At 39.3% G+C, this 22,922-nt stretch overlaps 1 protein-coding gene across 1 annotated transcript in view; it reads left to right on the top strand.

Moving 5' to 3' along the window:
- Positions 1-22,922, top strand: part of LOC128666320 (embryonic protein UVS.2-like) — a 101,031-nt gene that overhangs the window by 38,117 nt on the left and 39,992 nt on the right. The window contains exons 4-8 of the mRNA XM_053720840.1: positions 2,552-2,669; positions 2,924-3,102; positions 6,856-6,934; positions 8,130-8,257; positions 15,074-15,189. Of these exons, the coding sequence (XP_053576815.1) occupies positions 2,552-2,669; positions 2,924-3,102; positions 6,856-6,934; positions 8,130-8,257; positions 15,074-15,189 (620 nt within the window). The remainder of the gene's footprint in view (positions 1-2,551; positions 2,670-2,923; positions 3,103-6,855; positions 6,935-8,129; positions 8,258-15,073; positions 15,190-22,922) is intronic.

Genomic DNA, 22,922 nt, shown 5'->3' on the forward strand with positions numbered 1-22,922 from the left:
GACCAAGGACGTACCCTGCACATCCTCAGTGGGACGTACCCTGCACGTCCTCAGTGTTTTCAAGCACTGGAAGCGATCACGATTACTTCCAGCCGCTTTCAGAGTATTGCAGCGATGCCTCAATATTGAGGCATCCTGCAATTCCCCTTTTTTACCAACCGATGAAGAGAAATCCACTCTGTGGCCCTCTCTGCATCGGCCAGCGATGGTGCAGAACGTTGGTGGTGTGGGAGGGATACGAGGGAAGCAGGTGGACGGCCCATCACTGGATCACTTCCTCTCAGCGTGGATCCAGTGCGGTGAGGGCGTTGGGAATGTTCCCTCACTGCACTGCTACTTAATACTCACTGTGGCAGCTGTGGCTGTATAAGGGAAGGAAGTAGAGGAAGACAGAGGAGGGGATACGTTTTTGAAAAAGGGATCTGGAAGGGGGAGGGGGCATTGTGGGGGGGCAGCTACACTACGGAAGATATGGATTTATAAAAAAAAAAAAAAAAGGCACAATTTTAGTGCAAAGTGGGTACTGGCAGACAGCTGCCAGTACCTAAGATAGCTGCAAATAGGAAGAGGGGGGAGGTTAAGAGAGTTGTTTGGGGGGGGTGTCACGGAGGTTGGCGGGTTAGGGGGGGAACCTACAGTGCAGAAAATATATATTTAAAAAAAAAAAACTTTTATTTTAGTACTGGCAGATTTTCTGCCAGTACTTAAGATGGTGGTGACAATTGTGAGGTGGGGAGGGAAGAGAGCTGTTTAATGGGGGGTCAGGGAGGGATCAGGGGGTGGGATGTGTCAGGTGGGAGGCTGATCTCTACACTAAAGCTAAAATTAACCCTACAAGCTACCTAATTAACCCCTTCACTGCTGAGCATAATACAAGTGTGGTGCGCAGCGGTATTTAGCGGCCTTCTAATTACCAAAACATAAAGCCAAAGCCATAAATGTCTGCTATTTCTGAACAAAGGGGATCCCAGAGAAGCATTTACAACCATTTGTGCCATAATTGCAAGCTATTTTTTTCAGTGAGAAACCTAAAGTTTGTGAAAAAGTTAATGATTTTTTTTATTTGATTGCATTTGGCGGTGAAATGGTCGCATGAAATATACCAAAATGGACCTAGATCAATACTTTGGGTTGTCTACTAAAAAAAAATATATACATGTGAAGGGTTATTCAGGGATTCCTGACAGATATCAGTGTTACAATGTAACTATTGCTAATTTTGAAGAAAAAATGGTTTGAAATAGCAAAGTGCTACTTGTACTTATTGCCCTATAACTTGCAAAAAAAACAAAGAACATGTAAACATTGGGTATTTCTCAACTCAAGACAAAATTTAGAAACTATTTAGCATGGGTGTTTTTTGGTGGTTGTAGATGTGTAACAGATTTTGGGGGTCAAAGTTAGAAAAAGTTAGTTGTTTTCCATTTTTTTTCATCATATTTTATAAAACAAATTATAGTAAATTATATGATATGATGAAAATAATGATATCTTTAGAAAGTCCATTTAATGGTGAGAAAACGGTATATCATATGTGTGGGTACAGTAAATGAGTAAGAGGAGAATTACAGCTAAACACAAACACAGCAGAAATGTAAAAATAGCCTTGGTCCTTAAGGGTAAGAAAATTGAAAAATGGTCTGGTCACTAAGGGGTTAAAAAGCAGGAATGTAAAGCTTAGTAGCCGGACCATTTTAGGTTCAGCACCTAAAATGGGTTCTGAACCAGGTTCTGAACCAAAAATGGTCCAGCTCCTAAGCTTTACAGTCCTACTTTTTAAATAAAGATAGCAAGAGGATGCAGACAAATTGATAATAGGAGTAAATTAAAAAGTTGCTTAAAATTGCATGCTCTATCTGAATCATGAAAGAAATAATTTGGGTTTAGTGTTCCTTTAAATTACGATTTACGCTGTTCATATTATATATAATTTATTCCTGTCAAATTTACATACAAAGTTTTTGATAAAATACAATTTTTGATGCACAATTTTCTTATGATTTTGGATACACCTTAACAATACAATTTTCCCTGCATATTTTTGTGTGAATGGTTCAATTATTCGTTTTGTATGATTTTTAAATTACAGTTTTAATTGTGAACATTTGTATTGTCGGCATCTCCTCCCTATGCGAAAATGCAGTATATGCCCTTTAGTGAGACACCCTGTTTTCATAGTAAAAAGTGGCTTTAGATAATTCCACCAAAGAAATAGAAGGACTGAGGAGCATTCTTATAGAATCTCACCAGCCAAGAGATCTTTAGATCATCGTGCCCTTTGACCTGGCCTAAATCTTTACTTCTTCAGCTGGCTTTTTTCACTGTCTGTGATACTGTCACTAATCTAGTGGAAACAGCTGACTACAATCGTAAAAGAAAAAAACACAATAAACACAGGGGCAGTAGGTTTAAAAAAATATATATATTTTTAAATGCCTTCAATAAAAAAAGTATGTTAATGTCCCTTAAATTGTTTTTTGTAATTTCCATAATGCAAAATCGATACTATTTATTGGTATTTTCTTAATGTATTACTGTGTACCTTTTACAGATGATTCTCAAGTCTCCTTGATTACTGCTGCTATGCATGAGCTAGAGGCAGTAACCTGTGTGTTATTTGTACCACGTGCAACAGAGAAAGATGCCATCAATATTACCTCAGGAAATGGGTATGTTGTGAAAATGTCAGTCAATAAACAGTTTTAAGTTTTGTAGATTTGTTGCCCAAACAGTTCCCTGAACCAATTAGGGGGGCTGTTAAATTAATTGCACATCAAAAACCAAATTGAAAATATGAACTTTGACATGTAAAATACCTCTGGTTATTAAGAATTTTTTAAACTGGGCATTTTTAAGAAGAAACTTTGAAAATGTATTAAAAAAATCATGACATTTTAATATATTATATGTTGTTGTTTTTAAGGTGCTGGTCTTATTATGGGAGGATTGGAGGAATTCAAGAACTATCTCTCTCTGCAAATGGCTGCATTTATAAAGGTGTTATCCAACATGAACTAAATCATGTTTTGGGATTTCTCCATGAGCACAACAGAAGTGACCGTGATAAATATGTGGATATTTTAACTGAAAACATATTACCAGGTGCAATACAGACCTTGTATATTAATTATATTGTTTATTAGACTACATAGTAAAATATTGGGTTAGGACCACTTAAATAGGGACTGTTAACTAGGTCAGAGCTTACAGATATTGCTAATTTTACTGGGTGGGGTCAAGCTTGGAAATCCTATTCTACTATGCTATCTTCCCCAATTTACGTCCCAGTTTCACAGAGGGAATTTGGCGACCACCTCAATCTATTATTTAATGTTCAGTTACACCCACATACATATGGGTTTTCTTATCAAATACCTGAACCACATTTGCTGTCTCCTCCCTTTAGCCTGTGGTTAATCATCAGCTATTAAGACCCTTTACAAAACACCAACGCCTAGATTTAGAGTTTTGTCGGTAAAGACCCGTGTAGCTGACACTGCTTTTTTTCCCAGCGTACCCTTAAGACAACGCTGGTATTTAGAGTTGTCTGAGTGGCTGCGTTAGGCTCAGAAAAGGTAGCGTTGAGCAGAATTTACCTTCCCTTCAACTCTCAATACCAGCGTTGCCTACGGTAGCGGTAAGCTGGAAAAACGTGCTCGTGCACGATATCCCCATAGGATACAATGGGGCTGAGCTGGCTTGAAAAAAACCTAACACCTGCAAAAAAGCAGCGTTCAGCTCCTAGTGCAGCCCCATTGTTTCCTATGGGGAAACACTCTCTAAGTCTGCACCTAACACCCTAACATGAACCCCGAGTCTAAACAACCATAACCTTACATTTATTAACCCCTAATCTGCCGCCCCTGCTATTGCTGACACCTGCACTATAGTATTAACCCCTAATCTGCCGCTCCGGACACCGCCGCAACCTACATTATCCCTATGAACCCCTAATCTGCTGCCCCTAACATCGCCGACACCTATATTATATTTATTACCCCCTAATCTGCCCCCCCCCAACATCGCCGCTACCTTACCTACACTTATTAACCCCTAATCTGCCGACCGGACCTCGCCGCCACTATAATAAATGTATTAGCCCCTAAACCGCCGCACTCCCGCCTCGCACACACACTATAATAAATTTTATTAACCCCTAATCTGCCCTCCCTAACATCGCCGCCACCTACCTACAATTATTAACCCCTAATCTCCCACCCGCAATGTCGCCGCTACTATAATAAAGTTATTAACCCCTAAACTCAAGTCTAACCCTAACACCCCCCTAAGTTAAATATAATTTTAATTAAATGAAATAATATTCCTATTAAATAAATTATTCCTATTTAAAACTAAATACTTACCTATAAAATAAACCCTAATATAGCTACAATATAACTAATAATTACATTGTAGCTATTTTAGGATTTATATTTATTTTACAGGCAACTTTGTATTTATTTTAACTAGGTACAATAGCTATTAAATATTTTATAACTATTTAATAGCTACCTAGTTCAAATAAGTACAAAATTACCTGTAAAATAAATCCTAACCTAAGTTACAAATACACCTAACACTACACTATCATTAAATTAACTACAATTAGCTAAACTAAAATACAAGTAAATAAACTCATCTATAATACAAAAAACCCCCCCACTAAATTACAAAAAATTACAAGAAGTTTAAACTAATTACACCTAATCTAAGCCCCCTAATAAAATAAAAAATTCCCCCAAAATAAAAAAAATGCCCTACCCTATTCTAAATTACAAAAGTAATCAGCTCTTATACCAGCCCTTAAAAGGGCTTTTTGCGGAGCATTGCCCCAAAGTAATCTGCTCTTTTACCTGTAAAAAAAAAAAATACAACCCCCCACAACATTAAAACCCACCACCCACATACCCCTACTCTAACCCACCCAAACCCCCCTTAAAAAAACCTAACGCTAACCCCCTGAAGATCTTCCTACCTTGAGTCGTCTTCACCAAACTGGGCCGAAATCTTCATCCAAGGTGCGCAGAGAAGGTCCTTCATCTGGTAGAAGTCTTCATCCAGGCGGCGTCTTCAATCTTCATCCATCCGGAGCGGAGCCATCTTTAAAGGAGCCGACGCAGAGCCATCCTCTTCAACCGACGACTGAACGACGAATGAAGGTTCCTTTAAGGGACGTCATCCAAGATGGCGTCCCTTCAATTCCGATTGGCTGATAGAATCCTGATGTGTCAGTGAGAAACCTAAAATTGCGAAAAAATTTAAGTTTTTTTTAAATTTGATCACATTTGGCGGTGAAATGGTGGCATTAAATATACCAAAATTGTCCTAGATCAATACTTTTGGTTGTCTACTACACTTAAGCTAAAATTAACTCTACAAGCTGCCTACATGCTCCCTAATTAACCCCTTCACTGCTGGGCATAAAACACATGTGGTGCGCAGTGGCATTTAGCAGCCTTCTAATTACCAAAAAGCAACGCCAAAGCCATATAAGTCTGCTATTTCTGAACAAAGGGGATCCCAGAGAAGCATTTACAACCATTTATGCCATAATTGCATAAGTTGTTTGTAAATAAATTTCTGTGAGAAACCTAAAGTTTGTGAAAAAGTGAACAATTTTTTTTTTTATTTGATCGCATTTGGCGGTGAAATGGTGGCATGAAATATACCAAAATGGGCCTAGATCAATACTTTTGGTTGTCTACTACACTTAAGCTAAAATTAACTCTACAAGCTCCCTACATGCTCCCTAATTAACCCCTTCACTGCTGGGCATAAAACACGTGTGGTGCGCAGTGGCATTTAGCAGCCTTCTAATTACCAAAAAGCAACGCCAAAGCCATATAAGTCTGCTATAATGGCATGTCTGGCACACAGTGTTGGGGCAAGGGTCCATGTGACCACTGATACCTGGTCTGCAAAGCATGGTCAGGCCAGGTATATCACCTACACTGCGCACTGTGAAGCGGGCGTAACCCTTACACTACCTGTTTGATACAACATCATACCTGATGTTTTAAAGCACGTTATTCCAAACAATTTAGGAATGTTAGGTGAATTATGCCCTTCATGGATTAAAACCAGACTCTGCATCAACTATGTAATTTTCCATGGGAGTTTTGCCATGGATCCCCCTCCGGCATGCCACAGTCCAGGTGTTAGTGCCCTTGAAACAACTTTTCCATCACTATTGTGGCCAGAAAGAGTCCCTGGGGGTTTTAAAATTCGCCTGCCTATTGAAGTCTATGGCGGTTCGCCCGTTCGTGAACTTTTGCGGAAGTTCGCGTACCCAAATTTTTAGGTTCGTGACATCACTATTTATAAAACCTTTTTGCTGCAGCTATCTCATATGTCATGAATTATATAAATATAATAATGATATATTGTGTATCTGCTGGGCCTGCTTAAAAAAAAAAAAAAAAACAATATATAATTTGTGTGGGTCATTCACTGAAATTTGACTTGCAATAGAGTTTAAATCTAGGTAGCAAAAAAGCTCAAAATTGGCTCAGCACTGCGGAGAAATAAAGCTTAGCAGCAAAAGGGTTAATTTCTTCTAGCTGATATGCAGTTTTTGAATCCTACGCAAATGTTTACTGATACATCACCTGTAAAAGGAAAAAAAATTGCATATTTAATTGAAGAATTCATTTATTTTTCTAATGTTTTACTGTTTATCATATCTTTCCATGGAGTCTTTTTTTTAGAAAAAGCTTTGAATGCATAATACATGTTGACTAAATCTTGATTAATGAGACAGTTGCCTTTAAGTTTTTTTTAGCTATCTCAACAAAGGTAATACACATAAATGATAAACAGTTTGTGTAAATAAACATAATTGTCTGCTTCTTCTAGGAGCTCTTGGTAACTTTGATATATACAACTCCAATATGGAATTACCATATGACTATGCCTCAGTGATGCATTATCCACGGTAAGTTTCACATAAAAATGAATATACTTAAAACTCAAATATTTTCAGTCATGTATTTAAAATAAGAGGGAACAATTATGCATTTGTAGTTTTCCTTTTTATGGAAATAGCTAAAGGAACTGCAAATGTTTTTTTTCTTTTTTTCTAAATCACTGTATATACAGTTGTTAAGAAAGGCACCAAATTACCCAGTGCTGGATCATTTTGGCTTAGCAGTGTTTTTTCAACATATTACATGGTACACGGTCTGCCCATCTAGCTAATCTTAGCATTGCAGTCATTGGGTGGGACAACCAATCAGCAGCGTCAGTGTCACACCTGTCATATTGACACAAAGTCAGGTAGACCCTTTAAATATGCAGCTACAAGGATAAAACATAATAAAAAAAGAATTCAGACTTAAGGGGTTGGTTATGAGATGTTCTTAACAAAAGTATGACAAAGATTTAGAGACAAATATGTATATAAGATAATATGTTTACGTTCCTTCAGTTATGTTCAAGTAGTTTATTGATTCTTAAATTAACATAAATTGAATGTTTTTTGCACAGTTCATCTTAAGTTCATCTCAAGAGACAAATTGTTTACTGGTTGATAAGGACAACTCCCACTGCACTATTGGTGAAAAGTAACATCACTAAATAAAGAGTACTAAATGTTAAATGTAGTCTTTTAGATGTAATCAAAAACCATTGCAAAATGTATATAGTATATCAACTTGACTGTTTTGTCAACAAAGAAATTGATGAGGTAATAAATGTGGTAATCTGAGCATAATCAACATAATAAAGAGACAATGCAGTAGCACTTACTCTGAATTTTAAATGAGCAGTAGATTTTTTTTTCTGACAAATTTCAATTTTGTTTTCAATTTGTTGCCCCCCCATCATGTGACAGCCATCAGCCAATTACAGAGTCATATACACTGTGAACTCTTGCACATGCTCAGTAGTAGCAGATGCCTCAGATAGTGGGCATATAAAAATACTGTGCACAAATTGATAATGGATGTAAATTGGAAAGTATCTTAAAACTGCATCTGAATCATAAAAGTATAATTTTAATTTAGCTTCCCATTTATGTTTGTTGGGGTTCTAATCTGAGACACTAATTTATTACTAAATAATGTTTAGGGTTACTTTAGTAAATACAATTAGAAACTATTTTATGCAAAGTTTGTTTTTTTCTGTTTTAGAGATGCATTTTCTATTTCTCATGGACTGGACACCATAGTTCCAAAACCGGACCCAAACATAGCGATTGGACAGAGATATGGTCCTACTAACCTCGACATTGTTAAAATTAATACACTATACCAATGTGGTAAGAAAACAATTTATAAACTAATTTACAATAATAAGGAAAATAGTAAATTCTTATATTTATACTATTTATTCAAATGTTTATTTATTTATACACCAATCTGTTGTCAATGAAACAATAGAAGGGTCAAAATAAGCAAAGTAGTTACAAATATTGTGCCTTTCTTTCCTTAACATTCACAACATCGGTAAAGGGGTTACTAATAAGATTATGGGGTAGATTAGGTTGGTGCATAAAGTCTTTTTAGCAGCCAAACACAGGTTAGTTAAACAGAAAGTCTTTTTTTAACATGCTGAGTTGTCTCTTAATAAGCAAAATGGTGTGTCTTGATTAGTGGTAGACAAGGCTTAGCTTATACAGCAGGCAAGTCAATAGCGTAAACTGAAAAGCTTCAGGGTTTCAAAGCTGTAAAACACGGATGAGAAGCAAGGACAGAAAGATTCTTTCTCTGAGCTTGAGAAAGGCTGTACGTAGCCAAAACGCGTTGCTCTTTATTGTGATCCACTTGGGCTTCCGTAGTCCTGATACTTAGACGATAACGCTGTGGGAGTTCATGGATGTTGATTGAACTTATTGCTATCCTCTCACAAGAGTGCAGGCGACGCCTGAGAGTGGTAAACGTTACCCGGAGAAGGAATAACTTCTGGAGAAAAACGTCTGGAGATTAATTACTGACGGTGTAAGTATAAGTATACACCTTGCCTGTGGAATTATACCTCTGCTTTAAAGGATCTTTCTGTCCTTGCTTCTCATCCGTGTTTTACAGCTTTGAAACCCTGCAGCTTTTCAGCTTACGCTATTGACTTGCCTGCTGTATAAGCTAAGCCTTGTCTACCACTAATCAAGACACAACATTTTGCTTATTAAGATACAACTCAGCATGTTAAAAAGACTTTCTGTTTAACTAACCTGTGTTTGGCTGCTAAAAAGACTTTATGCACCAACCTATGCTTGTATCATTGTGTTTGCAATATTTAACTTTATGACAAGTTGTTTTTTATATTTATGAGCTATTGTATTGTATGAATTTTTAGATTGTATTTTTAGACTATATTTATTCTGTTGATTTTATATATTAAATGTATACATATGAATTTAACCCATTGGGATCTATATATTAGCTTGTTTGCTACACACATTCAGCTGTCTTTCAGACAGCGCAGCTGTATAATTACCTGCCTGCAGTTTAACTGCAGACATTGTAATTGACCTTTTACTTGAATTTCAGTTGATGAAGGTTTGAGGGAAGCCTTCTTTATAGAGCTGCTTTGTGTATTTTTTATTCTCAGCCCTGAGGCTTACTCTCTTTTTTTTGTAGTTAACCTACGGGTTGCCTTATATTTTCTTTGTATCCAATTATGATGTCTTTTATTTTGTTTATGTGTTTCCTTCGGGAACCTTCTGGGATCGATACTCTCTGTTACTTCTGCGGAAGTTTGTTTGGGGACATGTTAGTCCTATGTTTGTCTGTTATCCCTTCTTCCCCTCTGAGGGAAGATTTATGCAGTTTGACAGTTAGGACCCTGGCTGCAGGCTGGTCCTGTTTGGGTTCGTTTTTCTGTCTCGTGGCTGTTCAGACACATGGCGCCGTTTCTGCTTGACTGGTCCGGTAGAGGCGCCGAGTGCTCATATTATCATTTATGTTCTTGTTTTTGTTTTACAAGTTTCAGCTAAGCATTCTAGAGGACCTGTGGGTCTGTGAGGCAGTAAGGATTGTCTCAGTCCTTATTAGCCTTCAATCTGGATGACTGGGTCAGTGGAGTTCCGCTGCATCACTCTCTCTTGCATCTGGTATTGTCGGACCCTAGAGTTTCCTCCCCCATGTGGTGGAGGGTTGGAGGGCTTAGTGCCCTCTTACCGCCGATTTCAGTGGTTTAGCCTTTTTGAGGTTCTGGGATTGTCCTTTTTGGACGTGGTCCTTCAACAGCTAGTAGTCTGATGGGTAGTTTAGCTGCCTTGCAGCGGATGGTTTGTCTGTGTACTGTCTAGCTGTTTTTATGAGACCTTTTAGTCTTCCTCCGTTGTCTCCATGTGGGATAGATCTCCTTTTTTTGAGGGACCTAGGTTCCTCTCTGGGAGATGGTTGTTCCCTTTTAGGGACACTGGGCGTGGTCTCCTTGGGCTCTGCTTAGGGGTCTTCCCGGAGATGGGAATCCTCTGCATCCTTTTCTCTCTGTGATCCTCTGATAGTATGGAGGTGATGTGGAGACAAGCCTTTGCTCGAGTGATTTTGGCCTTGAGTTATCCCCTTGCCTTTTTGTCCCGTGGCTGTTTGAGCGTCTATGGGCTCTAGGGTCGTTGTATGAATTTTAACGCCTTAGCTCCTTTGGAGCTTTGGACTTTGGCAAGGGGTGGTCTTTTCCTTGGGTCGGGACTTGCAAGTTATTCTCGTTATCTGGGTTGTTCTGGATATTGCATTGATATCTCCCCGTGGGTCCGTTTTTTTATACAAGACGGGGGTGTTAGTTTCACGGATATTGTTTGTTTAAACAATTGGGGGCTTGGACCAATCTTCACCCTGTTTTTTCCGGTTGCTGAGGCTCTGCTCTGCATTTTCCATTGTGGATCTCGTTGCGGGTTGTTACCGGACTTTAAGGCTCTAGGGCTGGTTCGGGGTTCCCCAGTTCCAGGGAACTTGGGCTATGACCTTTTCTCTGACGTATTGACCTGGTCCCGGTTGGCTAGGTTTTCTGAGTGCCGATGCTCATTGGACTCGACTTACACTTATATGGTCCTTATGGACTCACTGCTCTGCAGGCGAATGGGTTTGCAGTGTCACTGCTGCAGCTATTGCACATTGGATATGTGTTAGCAAGCTAATTTTTCAGGGGGACTCCTTCCAAGTTCATCTGCGTTGTAGAGTTGATCTCTCCTTTAGCCTGTGGCTTCATGTCTTGTGCACAGGTGCTCTGCCTTATTGGCCCCCACATTTTTCTTAGGGTGGGGGCTTATTCTCCTTCTTAGGGAGGTGTGGTCCTTTTCTTAGGGTCTCTCCTGGATTCAGGAGCTTAGAACTGGGAGTTAACCGATCAGTGAGGGGTATTCTCTCTGGGTTGTTTTGTTCCTTCTGGAGCCTTTCTGGCTCCGTGTCAAGATGATGTTGGGCCTTTTGCTAGATTCCTTTGGGTCTACGGCCTTGTCGTCTGTTTCTACGGAGTCGGGTTGGCACCCATGCTCTGTTGGGATGGCTGTGGCCATTCTTCCGCTTTTTTTTGAGCTGGTGTTGGGGTTCTTCTGATCCCCTGTTTCAGACCTGCCGACGCTTGGGTTGGCCCGGCTGGGAGTAGGTTCTGAGATGCGTTGTCATCTTCAGGATCTCGGTTGGCATAGTGGCTAGCTCCCTGGGTTTACAAGCAGGAGGTCTAGGGTTCCAATCCACCTTTGGGGTCTGGTGGTAACTTCTCATTCTTGGGGGTGCAGTGGGCCTTGTTGAGGGTATGTGTTCTCCCTTTTGGAGACCTATGTGTAGGTCTGGCGGCTTAGATTGCCTAGAATGTGCCCTCTGTCAGGGAGTATTTTTTTGCAATCTGTTCTCTTGCTGGCCGCTTTTTACTTCTCAGCAGGTATTCTTTCAGTGTCATCCTGTTGATGGCTGTGTGTTCTTGACTCAGGGTTTTTCGTCTGGGTCTGTTACACGTTTTGTGTGTCTGAATACTTCAGTATTCTCAGTTCTGACGATGTGAGGACTCCGTCTTCAGTTGTCTTTTTTTGTGCTTTTGCACGATGTTTGAGAGAAAAATGTTTCTGTTTCGATGTCTGGTCCTAACCCTCTGGTTTCTGCTTGGTCTGGGCGTAGCCTCTCCTTGTTTGTCAGGACCCATTTGGGTCTTTGTGAGCTGGGCTCGCTATTGGGGGTTATAGATTTTGGGTAACCTTTCGGTTTCCCTTCGGTTCTTCCTTGCCCTACCCCTTTGGGAGTTTAGGCTGGCGTTCCCTTCGTTAGTGAGGGGTGAATGGTATGGGACCGACTGTTGGGCGACGATGTCTCCTGGAGGACTGTTGGCTCAGTTATGTCCGATTTTGCGTTCTCTAGCTAGGCTTCTGGACTATCTGTGGGTCAGTTTTCTTTGGGGCTTTTTTCTTTTTCAAAGTTTTCTCGGTTTCGGACGATGCAGGGTTTTTGTTGGGTAGTGGTCTCAGGCTTGGTGCCTTCAGAATGGGCCGCCTTTTGTACCCTCCCGTCTTGGCATTCAGTGTCCTCTATAGCTTGGGTATTGCTTTCCCTAAAGTAATGAATGCAGCTGTGGACTCTTTCCTTTTAAGAAGAAAAACTTAAATTATGCTTACCTGATCATTTTCTTTTCTTCTGATGGAAAGAATCCACAGCTCCCCACCGGTAATTTTTATGTGGGGCGTCGTTATTTTATTCTTCTGGCACCTTTTCACCCTGATATTTCTTCTACTGTTCCTTGTTCCTCAGCAGAATGACTGGGGGATGAGGGAAGTGGGAGGAGTATTTAAGCCTTTGGCTGAGGTGTCTTTGCCTCCTCCTGGTGGCCAGGTTCTTAATTCCCAAAAGTAATGAATGCAGCTGTGGACTCTTTCCATCAGAAGAAAAGAAAATTATCAGGTAAGCATAATTTAAGTTATTCATATACATATTTATTTAAAACTATGCTGCCATTGCTGCGCTGCTTACCCCTTCAATGTGCAATGTTATGACGCTGTCCCTGATGACATCAGATCAAGGCTCCCATTAGAGCCTATGGAAGCGCGCTCTTAGCATTAACGTGCGCTGGTATTACAAAGTGGAGCACAAATATTGCTTCAGCAAAAGCGATATATTGCACTCCACTTATAATCTGGCCCTAAATAGACTGAACTTGTAGGGAGATTACACCTCTGTATCTTATCACTTTTTAAACACAAAAATGCTTCCTTATCTTATTTCTATCTGAATACCATAGCCCAGTATTTAGAGAGAACAATTACAAATGAACATTTTAGTATATACCACTAACCCCCACTTGTGTAATTTATTCTGCTGGGTCTTGTTTACATATTTTTTTTAAAGCCAATACTTAAAGATTAGATTTAGAGTATAGGTAGCACATTCAACAGGCAAAATCTGCTATTTAATTTGACAAATAAAGGTAAAAGAACTATTAGTGAACAAAATAATACACTCCAGCAAATAAAATGAATTTAGATTAGAAAATCCTCGCTTGACATATATTATTACATGCAATAGGATTCATGATACCAACATACATTATTTAAAATGTAAATTGATCTAATATAGTATAATTTTTTATTTTCAAAATTTCATTACAATTAAATCAATTCTAATTCAGAATACTTTGTTATTATCATCATTATTTTTAATTAAAACATATTTAAGCCACTATGAAAAAGTCATACAAAAGAACATTTAAAGGGACAGTCAACTCAAATTATTTTATTGTTTAAAAAGATAGATAATCCCTTTATTACCCATTCCCTAATTTTGCATAGCCAACACAGTTATATTTATATACTTTTTACCTCTGTGATTACCTTGTATCTAAGCCTTTATTTATTGACTTGCATTTTATCCAATTAGTGCAGTGTCAGCTACAACCCATGGGTGTTAGCACAATGTTATCTATATGTCTCACATGAAATAGAACTCCCTTGTTGTGAAAAACTAATAAAAATGCATGTGATAAGAGGCTGTCTGTAGTGGCTTAGAAACAGGCAGAAATTTAGAGGTTTAAATGTTGGTTGTGCAAAGTGGTGAATAAGTAGTTAAGGCATTATCTATCTTTTTAAACAATACACTTTTTCATGTTGACTGTCCCTTTAAATAAAACAAAAAAAGCATGTGTACTTTTAAGTTAAAATAAAATCTGAATTTTTTTTTTTACACATGTACCATGCCATGGTATCAATAAAATTAAAATTATATATATATAAAATATATCATAAAAAGTGCGTCATCTTGTTTTTTTTTGTAAACGAGTAGCTAAATTTATTTATAATAAAAAAAAAATGTGATCAGTAGATTTCAATGCAGACCTGATGGAATAAAAAACAATTTTTATTTTTGTATATGAAAGAGCAGCGAATAATAATCAAACCCACCATTTTTCTTTCACAATTCAAATCAAGCATTCAATATTAAACATCGTTCTGTTATCATATTTGCTTAATTCTCTTGGTATCCTTTGTTGCAAGATCAGCAATGCACTAGTTGGAGTTAGCTGAACACATTGGAGGAACCAATGACAAGAGACATATATGTGCAACCACCAATCAGCATGTAGGCACCAGTAGTGCATTTCTGCTCCTGGGCCTTCCTATGTATCTTTTTCAACAAAGGATACAAAGAGAACAAAAATTAGATAACAAGTACATTGGAAAGCTATATAGCTGAATCAAGTTTAATTTTGACTTTTATGTCCCCTGAAAGGCGCACTAAGGTTGAGAAGTGTTTGGCAACCTTATTAAACATTGCATTAAGTAGTTCATATTTATCCTAGAACAGGGTTAACAAAGCACAGTTTAAATGTATAATCATACCCTGATGGAGTTGAGTTTACTTTATCCTATCCCTTTGTGACGGTTGGAGGAAGCTGGATCAGTTGTCAAGATTAAAAGGTAAGTATTTTTTCACAACACAAGTGAAATGTAAATTTTGATGAATTAAAGTGCCCCTGTTTTTAATAGAATTTTTAAAAACCGGGCACTTTAGCATCAAAATTTACATTCACTTTAACTATGGCGGTGCAACAACTCTATTATCAAATAACATGAAAGCAAATATATACTTTGATTAGGATATAGAACAATTGTTTTTGAATTCTATCTTTTTATACCGTTTAATTGTTTCTTTAGATGTCTGCAGTACAATACTCAGCAACTCCAGTGGAACTTTTGTCACTATGTACAATGCCTCAGAATACCCGAAAAATTCTAGCTGTGTGTGGTTGATCCGAGTTCCATTATATCAGGTAACTAATACTTATAATAAGTTAGCCAACTGGGGGTCGATCCGATATAAAGCGTCGCCCGCAAAAGCCGGCGACGCCAATATTTGCGCGGATTTGGTATCACATATACGGCGTAACCTAGAAGTTACGCCCGTATATTTCTGCCGTCGCCCGCAGTTTTTTGGGCCATAGGCAGGTATACCAAACCCGCGCAGTTTGGTATCCAATATGCAGCGTAAGGACTTACGTGGCGAAAATGGAGAAAACTTACTCCATTTTCACCTCGCCACAAAAAGCAGCCGTAAGAAGCCTTACGCTGACTATTGGAGCCCCGTAACTCCCTAAACTAACTTGAAAATAAACCTAACACCTAACGCATGCGCAATGTCTATCTCCCTGTCAACCGCGATCGGCTAAAATAAACCTAACACCTAACGCATGCGCAATGTCTATCTCCCTGTCAACCGCGATCCCCCCCGAAATCCCTAATAAAGTTATTACCCCCTAAACCGCCGCTCCCGGACCCCGCCGCCATCTACATAAACTAACCCCCTACTGTGAGCCTCTAAAACCGCCGCCATCTACCTTATCTATCCCCTAATCTGACCCCTTACACCGCCATAAACCCCCAAAATAAAAAAAATTCCCTGCCCTATTCTAAATTCAACAAATTTCAAAGCTCTTTACCTTACCAGCCCTTAAAAGGGCCTTTTGTGGGGCATGCCCCAAAGAATTCAGCTCTTTTGCATACAACAAATACAATACCCCCCCCCCATTACAACCCACCACCCACATACCCCTATTCTAAACCCACCCAAACCCCCCTTAAAAAAGCCTAACACTACCCCCCTGAAGATCTCCCTACCTTGTCTTCACCACACCGGGCCGAACTCCTGATCCGATCCGGGCGATGTCTTCCTCCAAGCGGCAAAGAAGAATTCTTCCTTCGGCGATGTCTTCCTCCAAGCGGCAAAGAAGAATTCTTCCTCCGGCGACGTCTTCCTCCAAGCGGCAGCAAAGTCTTCATTCTTCCGGCGGCATCTTCAATCTTCTTTCTTCGCTCCGCCGCCGCGGAGCATCCATCCCGGCCGACTGCTGAACTTGGAATGAGGTACCTTTAAATGACGTCATCCAAGATGGCGTCCGCCGAATTCCGATTGGCTGATAGGATTCTATCAGCCAATCGGAATTAAGTTAAAAAAATCTGATTGGCTGATTGAATCAGCCAATCAGATTCAAGTTCAATCCGATTGGCTGATCCAATCAGCCAATCAGATTGAGCTCGCATTCTATTGGCTGATCGGAACAGCCAATAGAATGCAAGCTCAATCTTCTTTGCCGCTTGGAGGAATTCTTCTTTGCCGCTTGGAGGAAGACATCGCCGGAGGAAGAATTCTTCTTTGCCGCTTGGAGGAAGACATCGCCCGGATCGGATCAGGAGTTCGGCCCGGTGTGGTGAAGACAAGGTAGGGAGATCTTCAGGGGGGTAGTGTTAGGCTTTTTTAAGGGGGGTTTGGGTGGGTTTAGAATAGGGGTATGTGGGTGGTGGGTTGTAATGGGGGGGGGGTATTGTATTTGTTGTATGCAAAAGAGCTGAATTCTTTGGGGCATGCCCCACAAAAGGCCCTTTTAAGGGCTGGTAAGGTAAAGAGCTTTGAAATTTGTTGAATTTAGAATAGGGCAGGGAATTTTTTTTATTTTGGGGGTTTATTATTTTATTAGGGGGCTTAGAATAGGTGTAATTAGCTTAAATATCTTGTAATCTTTTTTTTATTTTTTGTAATTTAGTGTTTGTTTTTTTTTGTAATTTAGTTTAGTTAATTTAATTGTATTTTTAGATAGATGTTTGTAGTTTATTAAATTTATTGATAGTGTAGGTGTATTTGTAACTTAGGTTAGGATTTATTTTACAGGTAATTGGGTAATTATTTTAACTAGGTAGATATTAAATAGTTAATAACTATTTAATATCTATTATACCTAGTTAAAATAATTAACAATTTACCTGTAAAATAAATATTAACCCTAACATAGCTACAATGTAATTATTAATAATATTGTAGCTATCTTAGGGTTTATTTTATAGGTAAGTATTTAGATTTAAATAGGAATATTTTAGTTTATAAATGAATTAGATTAATTTAATATAAATTTAGTTAGGGTTAGATAGAGTTAATATAGTTAATATAAATACTATAGTAACTATATTAACTATATTAACCCTAATATAATTAGGGTTAATATAGTTAATATATATAATGTAATACCTATATTAACTATAATATACTTAGGGTTAATATAGATAATATAGCTGGCGGCGGGGTAGGTAGATTAAATTAGGGGTTAATCATTTTAATAGAGATGGCGGCGGTGTAAGGGGCTTACATTAGGGGTTAATAATTTTAATATAGATGGCGGCGGTGTTAGGGGCTCACTTTAGGGGGTTATAGATATAATATAGCTGGCGGCGGGGTACGGGAGCGGCGGTTTAGGGGTTAATAATTTTATTAGGTTGCGGCGGGGTAAAGGAGCGGCGGTTTAGTGGTTAATAATTTTATTAGGTTGCGGCGGGGTAAAGGAGCGGCGGTTTAGGGGTTAATAGCATTTTTATTGTTAGGCTAGTGAGGGGGGATAGCGGATAGAGGGTTAGACAGTGCGGGCTATGTTAGGGAGGCGTGTTAGACAGTGCGGGTGTTTTAAACTTTAGTCAGGTTTTATAGGCGCCGGCAGTTTCTAACGTGGCGCAAGTCACTGGCGACGCCAGAAATTTGTACTTACGCAGATTTCTGGACATCGCTGGTTTGTGAGACTTACGGCACGTTAGCATCTGACGGCGACCTATATGGGATGGCTCGAGTTGCGAGCTGAAACTGCGGGCGACGCCGGTTCCCTCGCTTGCGCCGCAAACTGCGATCGATATCGGATTGCGCCCTGGTATGTGTGAGTATCAAACATGATGCAAAGAAGATTTTTAAAATATAAATTAGTCGCCTGTTTAAGGAAGATTTTTTTGTGAATGCCAGTGAATACTTTGGTGCAAATAAACTAATTAACATTGCTACAATACTGCTGCCTCTGTGAACATTTATAATGAATATGGGGTCACCGTCACAGCAGTGGGATTGGCAAAGAATCACTGGGGAGAGACAGATGAAGTGATACAAGGAAAACTATAGCCTTATATCAGCTTGATGTCACTGTGGGGATATCAATCACAGAAACTCATTTATGATGACGATGATGATGAGTATCTGTTATTTATCAAGAAGCAATATGCTATACAGTGCCAGGGCTTACTCAAGACATTCTGCTGCTTGGGTACAGGAATGGAATAATGTCTCACACTCTCTGTTCACCACAATCTAAACCCAAGCATAGTTTGCAGTCTAAGGGATAAAAGTTTAGCAGAATGAAGATGCACACAATATGAGGAAAAAAACACACTTTTTCTAACTTTGACCCCCAAAATCTGTTACACATCTACAACCACCAAAAAACACCCATGCTAAATAGTTTCTAAATTTTGTCCTAAGTTTAGAAATACCAAATGTTTACATGTTCTTTGCTTTTTTTTCCAAGTTATAGGGCAATAAATACAAGTAGCACTTTGTTATTTCCAAACCACTTTTTTTTTCCAAAATTAGCATTAGTTACATTGGGACACTGATATCTTTCAGGAATCCCTGAATATCCCTTGACATGTATATATTGTTTTTTAGAAGACAACGCAAAGTATTGATCTAGGCCCATTTTAGTATATTTCATGCCACCATTTCACCGCCAAATGCGATCAAATAAAAAAAATTGTTCACTTTTTCACAATTTTTTTCACAAACTTTAGGTTTCTCACTGAAATTATTTAAAAACAACTTGTGCAATTATGGCTTTAATGGTTGTAAACGCTTCTCTGGGATCCCCTTTGTTCAGAAATAGCAGACATATATGGCTTTGGCGTTGCTTTTTGGTAATTAGAAGGCCGCTAAATGCCACTGAGCACCACACGTGTATTATGCCCAGAAGTGAAGGGGTTAATTAGGGAGTTTGTAGGGTTAATTTTAGCTTTAGTTTAGTGTAGTAGACAACCCAAAGTATTGATCTAGGCCCATTTTGGTATATTTCATGCCACCATTTCCTCGCCAAATGCGATCAAATTAAAAAAAACTTTCACTTTTTCACAAACTTTTTCACAAACTTTAGGTTTCTCATTGAAACTATTTACAAACAGCTTGTGCAATTATGACACAAATTATTGTAAATGCTTCTCTGGGATCCCCTTTGTTCAGAAATAGCAGCCATATATGGCTTTGGTGTTGCTTTTTGGTAATTAGAAGGCCGCTAAATGCCGCTGCGCATCACACGTGTATTATGTCTAGCAGTGAAGGGGTTAATTAGGTAGCTTGTAGGGAGCTTGCAGGGTTAATTTTAGCTTAAGTGTAGAGATCAGCCTCCCACCTGACACATCACACCCCCTGATCTCCCCCAAACAGCTCTCTTCCCTCCCCCACCCCACAATTGTCCCCGCTATCTTAAGTACTGGTAGAAAGTGTACCAGTACTAAAATAGAAGGTATCTTTTAATTTGTTTTATTTTTTAGCATATTTACATATGCTGATGTGTAGGATCCCCCCTTAGCCCCCAACCTCCCTGATCCCCCCCAAAAAGCTCTCTAACCCTCCCCCTCTACCTTATTGGGAGCCATCTTGGGTACTGGCAGCTGTCTGCCAGTACCCAGTTTACCAAAAAAAGTTTTTTTTTTCTGTAGTGTAGCTTCCCCCCCAAAGACCAACCCCCTCTCAGATCCCTTAGATAATTTTTTTAAATTAAATATGACCCCACTCTATACCACTTTTCTTCAACATTTTTTCTGTAGTGTAGCCGTTCCCACCTGCTCCCACCCCATGCACGCGCACGCATCCGTGTGCGCCCCCGGCGATCCCGCCCACCTCTTGCATCAGCAGATGTATCGATGGCCGCCCACCCGCCTCCCAGACCGGCTCCCACCCACCAACGATACCGGCCATCGATGTCCGGTGCAGAGAGGGCCACAGAGTGGCTCTCTCTGCATCGGATGGCCAAGGAAGGTTATTGCAGGATGCCTCGATATCGAGGCATCACTGCAATAACCAGAAAGTGGCTGGAAACAAGCAGGTTTGCTTTCACCGCTTTCCAAGACCGACGACGACGGTCGGTCATTAAGGGGTTAAACAACTTTCCAATTTACGTCTAATATCAAAATATCTTTGTTCTCTTGGTTTTCTTTGTTGAAGAGTAAACCTAGATGAGCTTAGGAGCTTGCACGTGTATTTAGCTCTCTATGGCAGCAGTGTTTGCAACTTTGTATAAAAGTGCTATAAACATTGTTCCAAACCCTTCTACCTTACGGCTAGATTTAGAGTTTTGTCGGTAACGACCCGCGTAGCTAACGCTGGTTTTTTTCCCCCCGCACCTTTTAAATACCGCTGGTATTTAGAGTTCACAGAAGGGCTGCGTTCGGCTCCAAAAAGGGAGTGTATAGCATATTTACCTCCACTGCAACTCTCAATACCAGCGGTGCTTACGGACGCGGCCAGCTTCAAAAACGTGCTTGTGCACAATTCCCCCATAGGAAACAATGGAGGTGTTTGAGCTGAAAAAAACCTAACACCTGCAAAAAAGCAGCGTTCAGCTCCCCTAACGCAGCCCCATTGTTTCCTATGGGGAAACACTTCCTAAGTCTACACCTAACACCCTAACATGAACCCCGAGTCTAAACACCCCTAATCTTACACTTATTAACCCCTAATCTGCCGCCCCCTGCATATTTTTTTAACCCCTAATCTGCCGCTCCGTACACCGCCGCAACCTACGTTATCCCTATGTACCCCTAATCTGCTGCCCCTAACACCGCCGACCCCTATATTATATTTATTAACCCCTAATCTGCCCCCCCAACGTCGCCACTACCTACACTAATTAACCCCTAATCTGCCGACCGGACCTCACCGCTACTATAATAAAGTTATTAACCCCTAAAGCTAAGTCTAACCCTAACCCTAACACCCCCCTAAGTTAAATATAATTTTTATCTAACGAAATAAATTATTTCTTATTAAATAAATTATTCCTATTTAAAGCTAAATACTTACCTGTAAAATAAACCCTAATATAGCTACTATATAAATTATAATTATATTGTAGCTATTTTAGGATTTATATTTATTTTACTGGCAACTTTGTATTTATTTTAACCAGGTACAATAGCTATTAAATAGTTAATAACAATTTAATAGCTACCTAGTTAAAATAATTACAAAATTACCTGTAAAATAAATCCTAACCTAAGTTACAATTAAACCTAACACTACACTATCAATAAATTAATTAAATAAAATACCTACAATTATCTACAATTAAACCTAACACTACACTATCATTAAATTAATTAAATAAATTACCTACAAATACCTACAAATAAATACAATTAAATAAACTAACTAAAGTACAAAAAATAAAAAAAGCTAAGTTACAAAAAATAGAAAAATAATTTACAAACATAATAAAAATATTACAACAATTTAAAACTAATTACACCTACTCTAAGCCCCCTAATAAAATAACAAAGCCCCCCAAAATAAAAAAATGCCCTACCCTATTCTAAAATTAAAATTGAAAATCTCTTTTACCTTACCAGCCCTTAAAAGGGCCTTTTGCGGGGCATGCCCCAAAGAATTCTGCTGTTTTGCCTGTAAAAAAAAACATACAATACCCCACCCCAACATTACAACCCACCACCCACATACCCCTAATCTAACCCAAACCCCCCTTAAATAAACCTAACACTAAGCCCCTGAAGATCTTCCTACCTTGTCTTCACCACGCCAGGTATCACCGATCGGTCCTACAGAGGGTCCCGAAGTCTTCATCCTATCCGGCAAGAAGAAGTCCAGAAGAGGCTCCAAAGTCTTCATCCTATCCAGGCAGAAGAGGAGATCCGGACCGGCAAACATCTTCATCCAAGCGGCATCTTCTATCTTCATCCATCCGACGACGAGCGGCTCCATCTTCAAGACCTCCGGCGCGGATCCATCCTCTTCTTCCGACGTCCTAACACAGAATGAAGGTTCCTTTAAGGGACGTCATCCAAGATGGCGTCCCTCGAATTCCGATTGGCTGATAGGATTCTATCAGCCAATCGGAATTAAGGTAGGAAAATTCTGATTGGCTGATGGAATCAGCCAATCAGATTCAAGTTCAATCCGATTGGCTGATCCAATCAGCCAATCAGATTGAGCTTGCATTCTATTGGCTGATCGGAACAGCCAATAGAATGCGAGCTCAATCTGATTGAGCGAGACTTCTTGTGATGTGTCCTAGCCAGAGCCATGATTGCCAGCGGTGAAACTGTGGCCATTCACTGGACGGATTGGTAATAGCATGACTGTATAAGTTTGAGTCAGGGGTAGAGCAGTTCCTGGTTTTTACTTTTAAAATATTGTAGTACCAAGAGATCAGAGCTTTGAAACAGTTACAATCCTATAATATGAGAGACTTTTTCGTAGCTTATAGTAGGTCTGTTTTGCCCTTTGATTGAAATAATATTGGCTACAGGCCATCTGATTCTTGAGTTGTGTGAGAGCATAGACCTCCCTCTTTGTTTCAATATCAAACCATGGTAATTCGCCCGTTCTTCATGCAAAAGTATTTCAAATGTTTCAGTAGTGTTTGTTTATATGCATTGTATAATGTTTTAGTTTAATTTATCTTTAGGTTCCCAT

The sequence above is a fragment of the Bombina bombina genome, chromosome 1, assembly GCF_027579735.1.
Source record: "Bombina bombina isolate aBomBom1 chromosome 1, aBomBom1.pri, whole genome shotgun sequence".
NCBI lineage: Eukaryota > Metazoa > Chordata > Amphibia > Anura > Bombinatoridae > Bombina > Bombina bombina.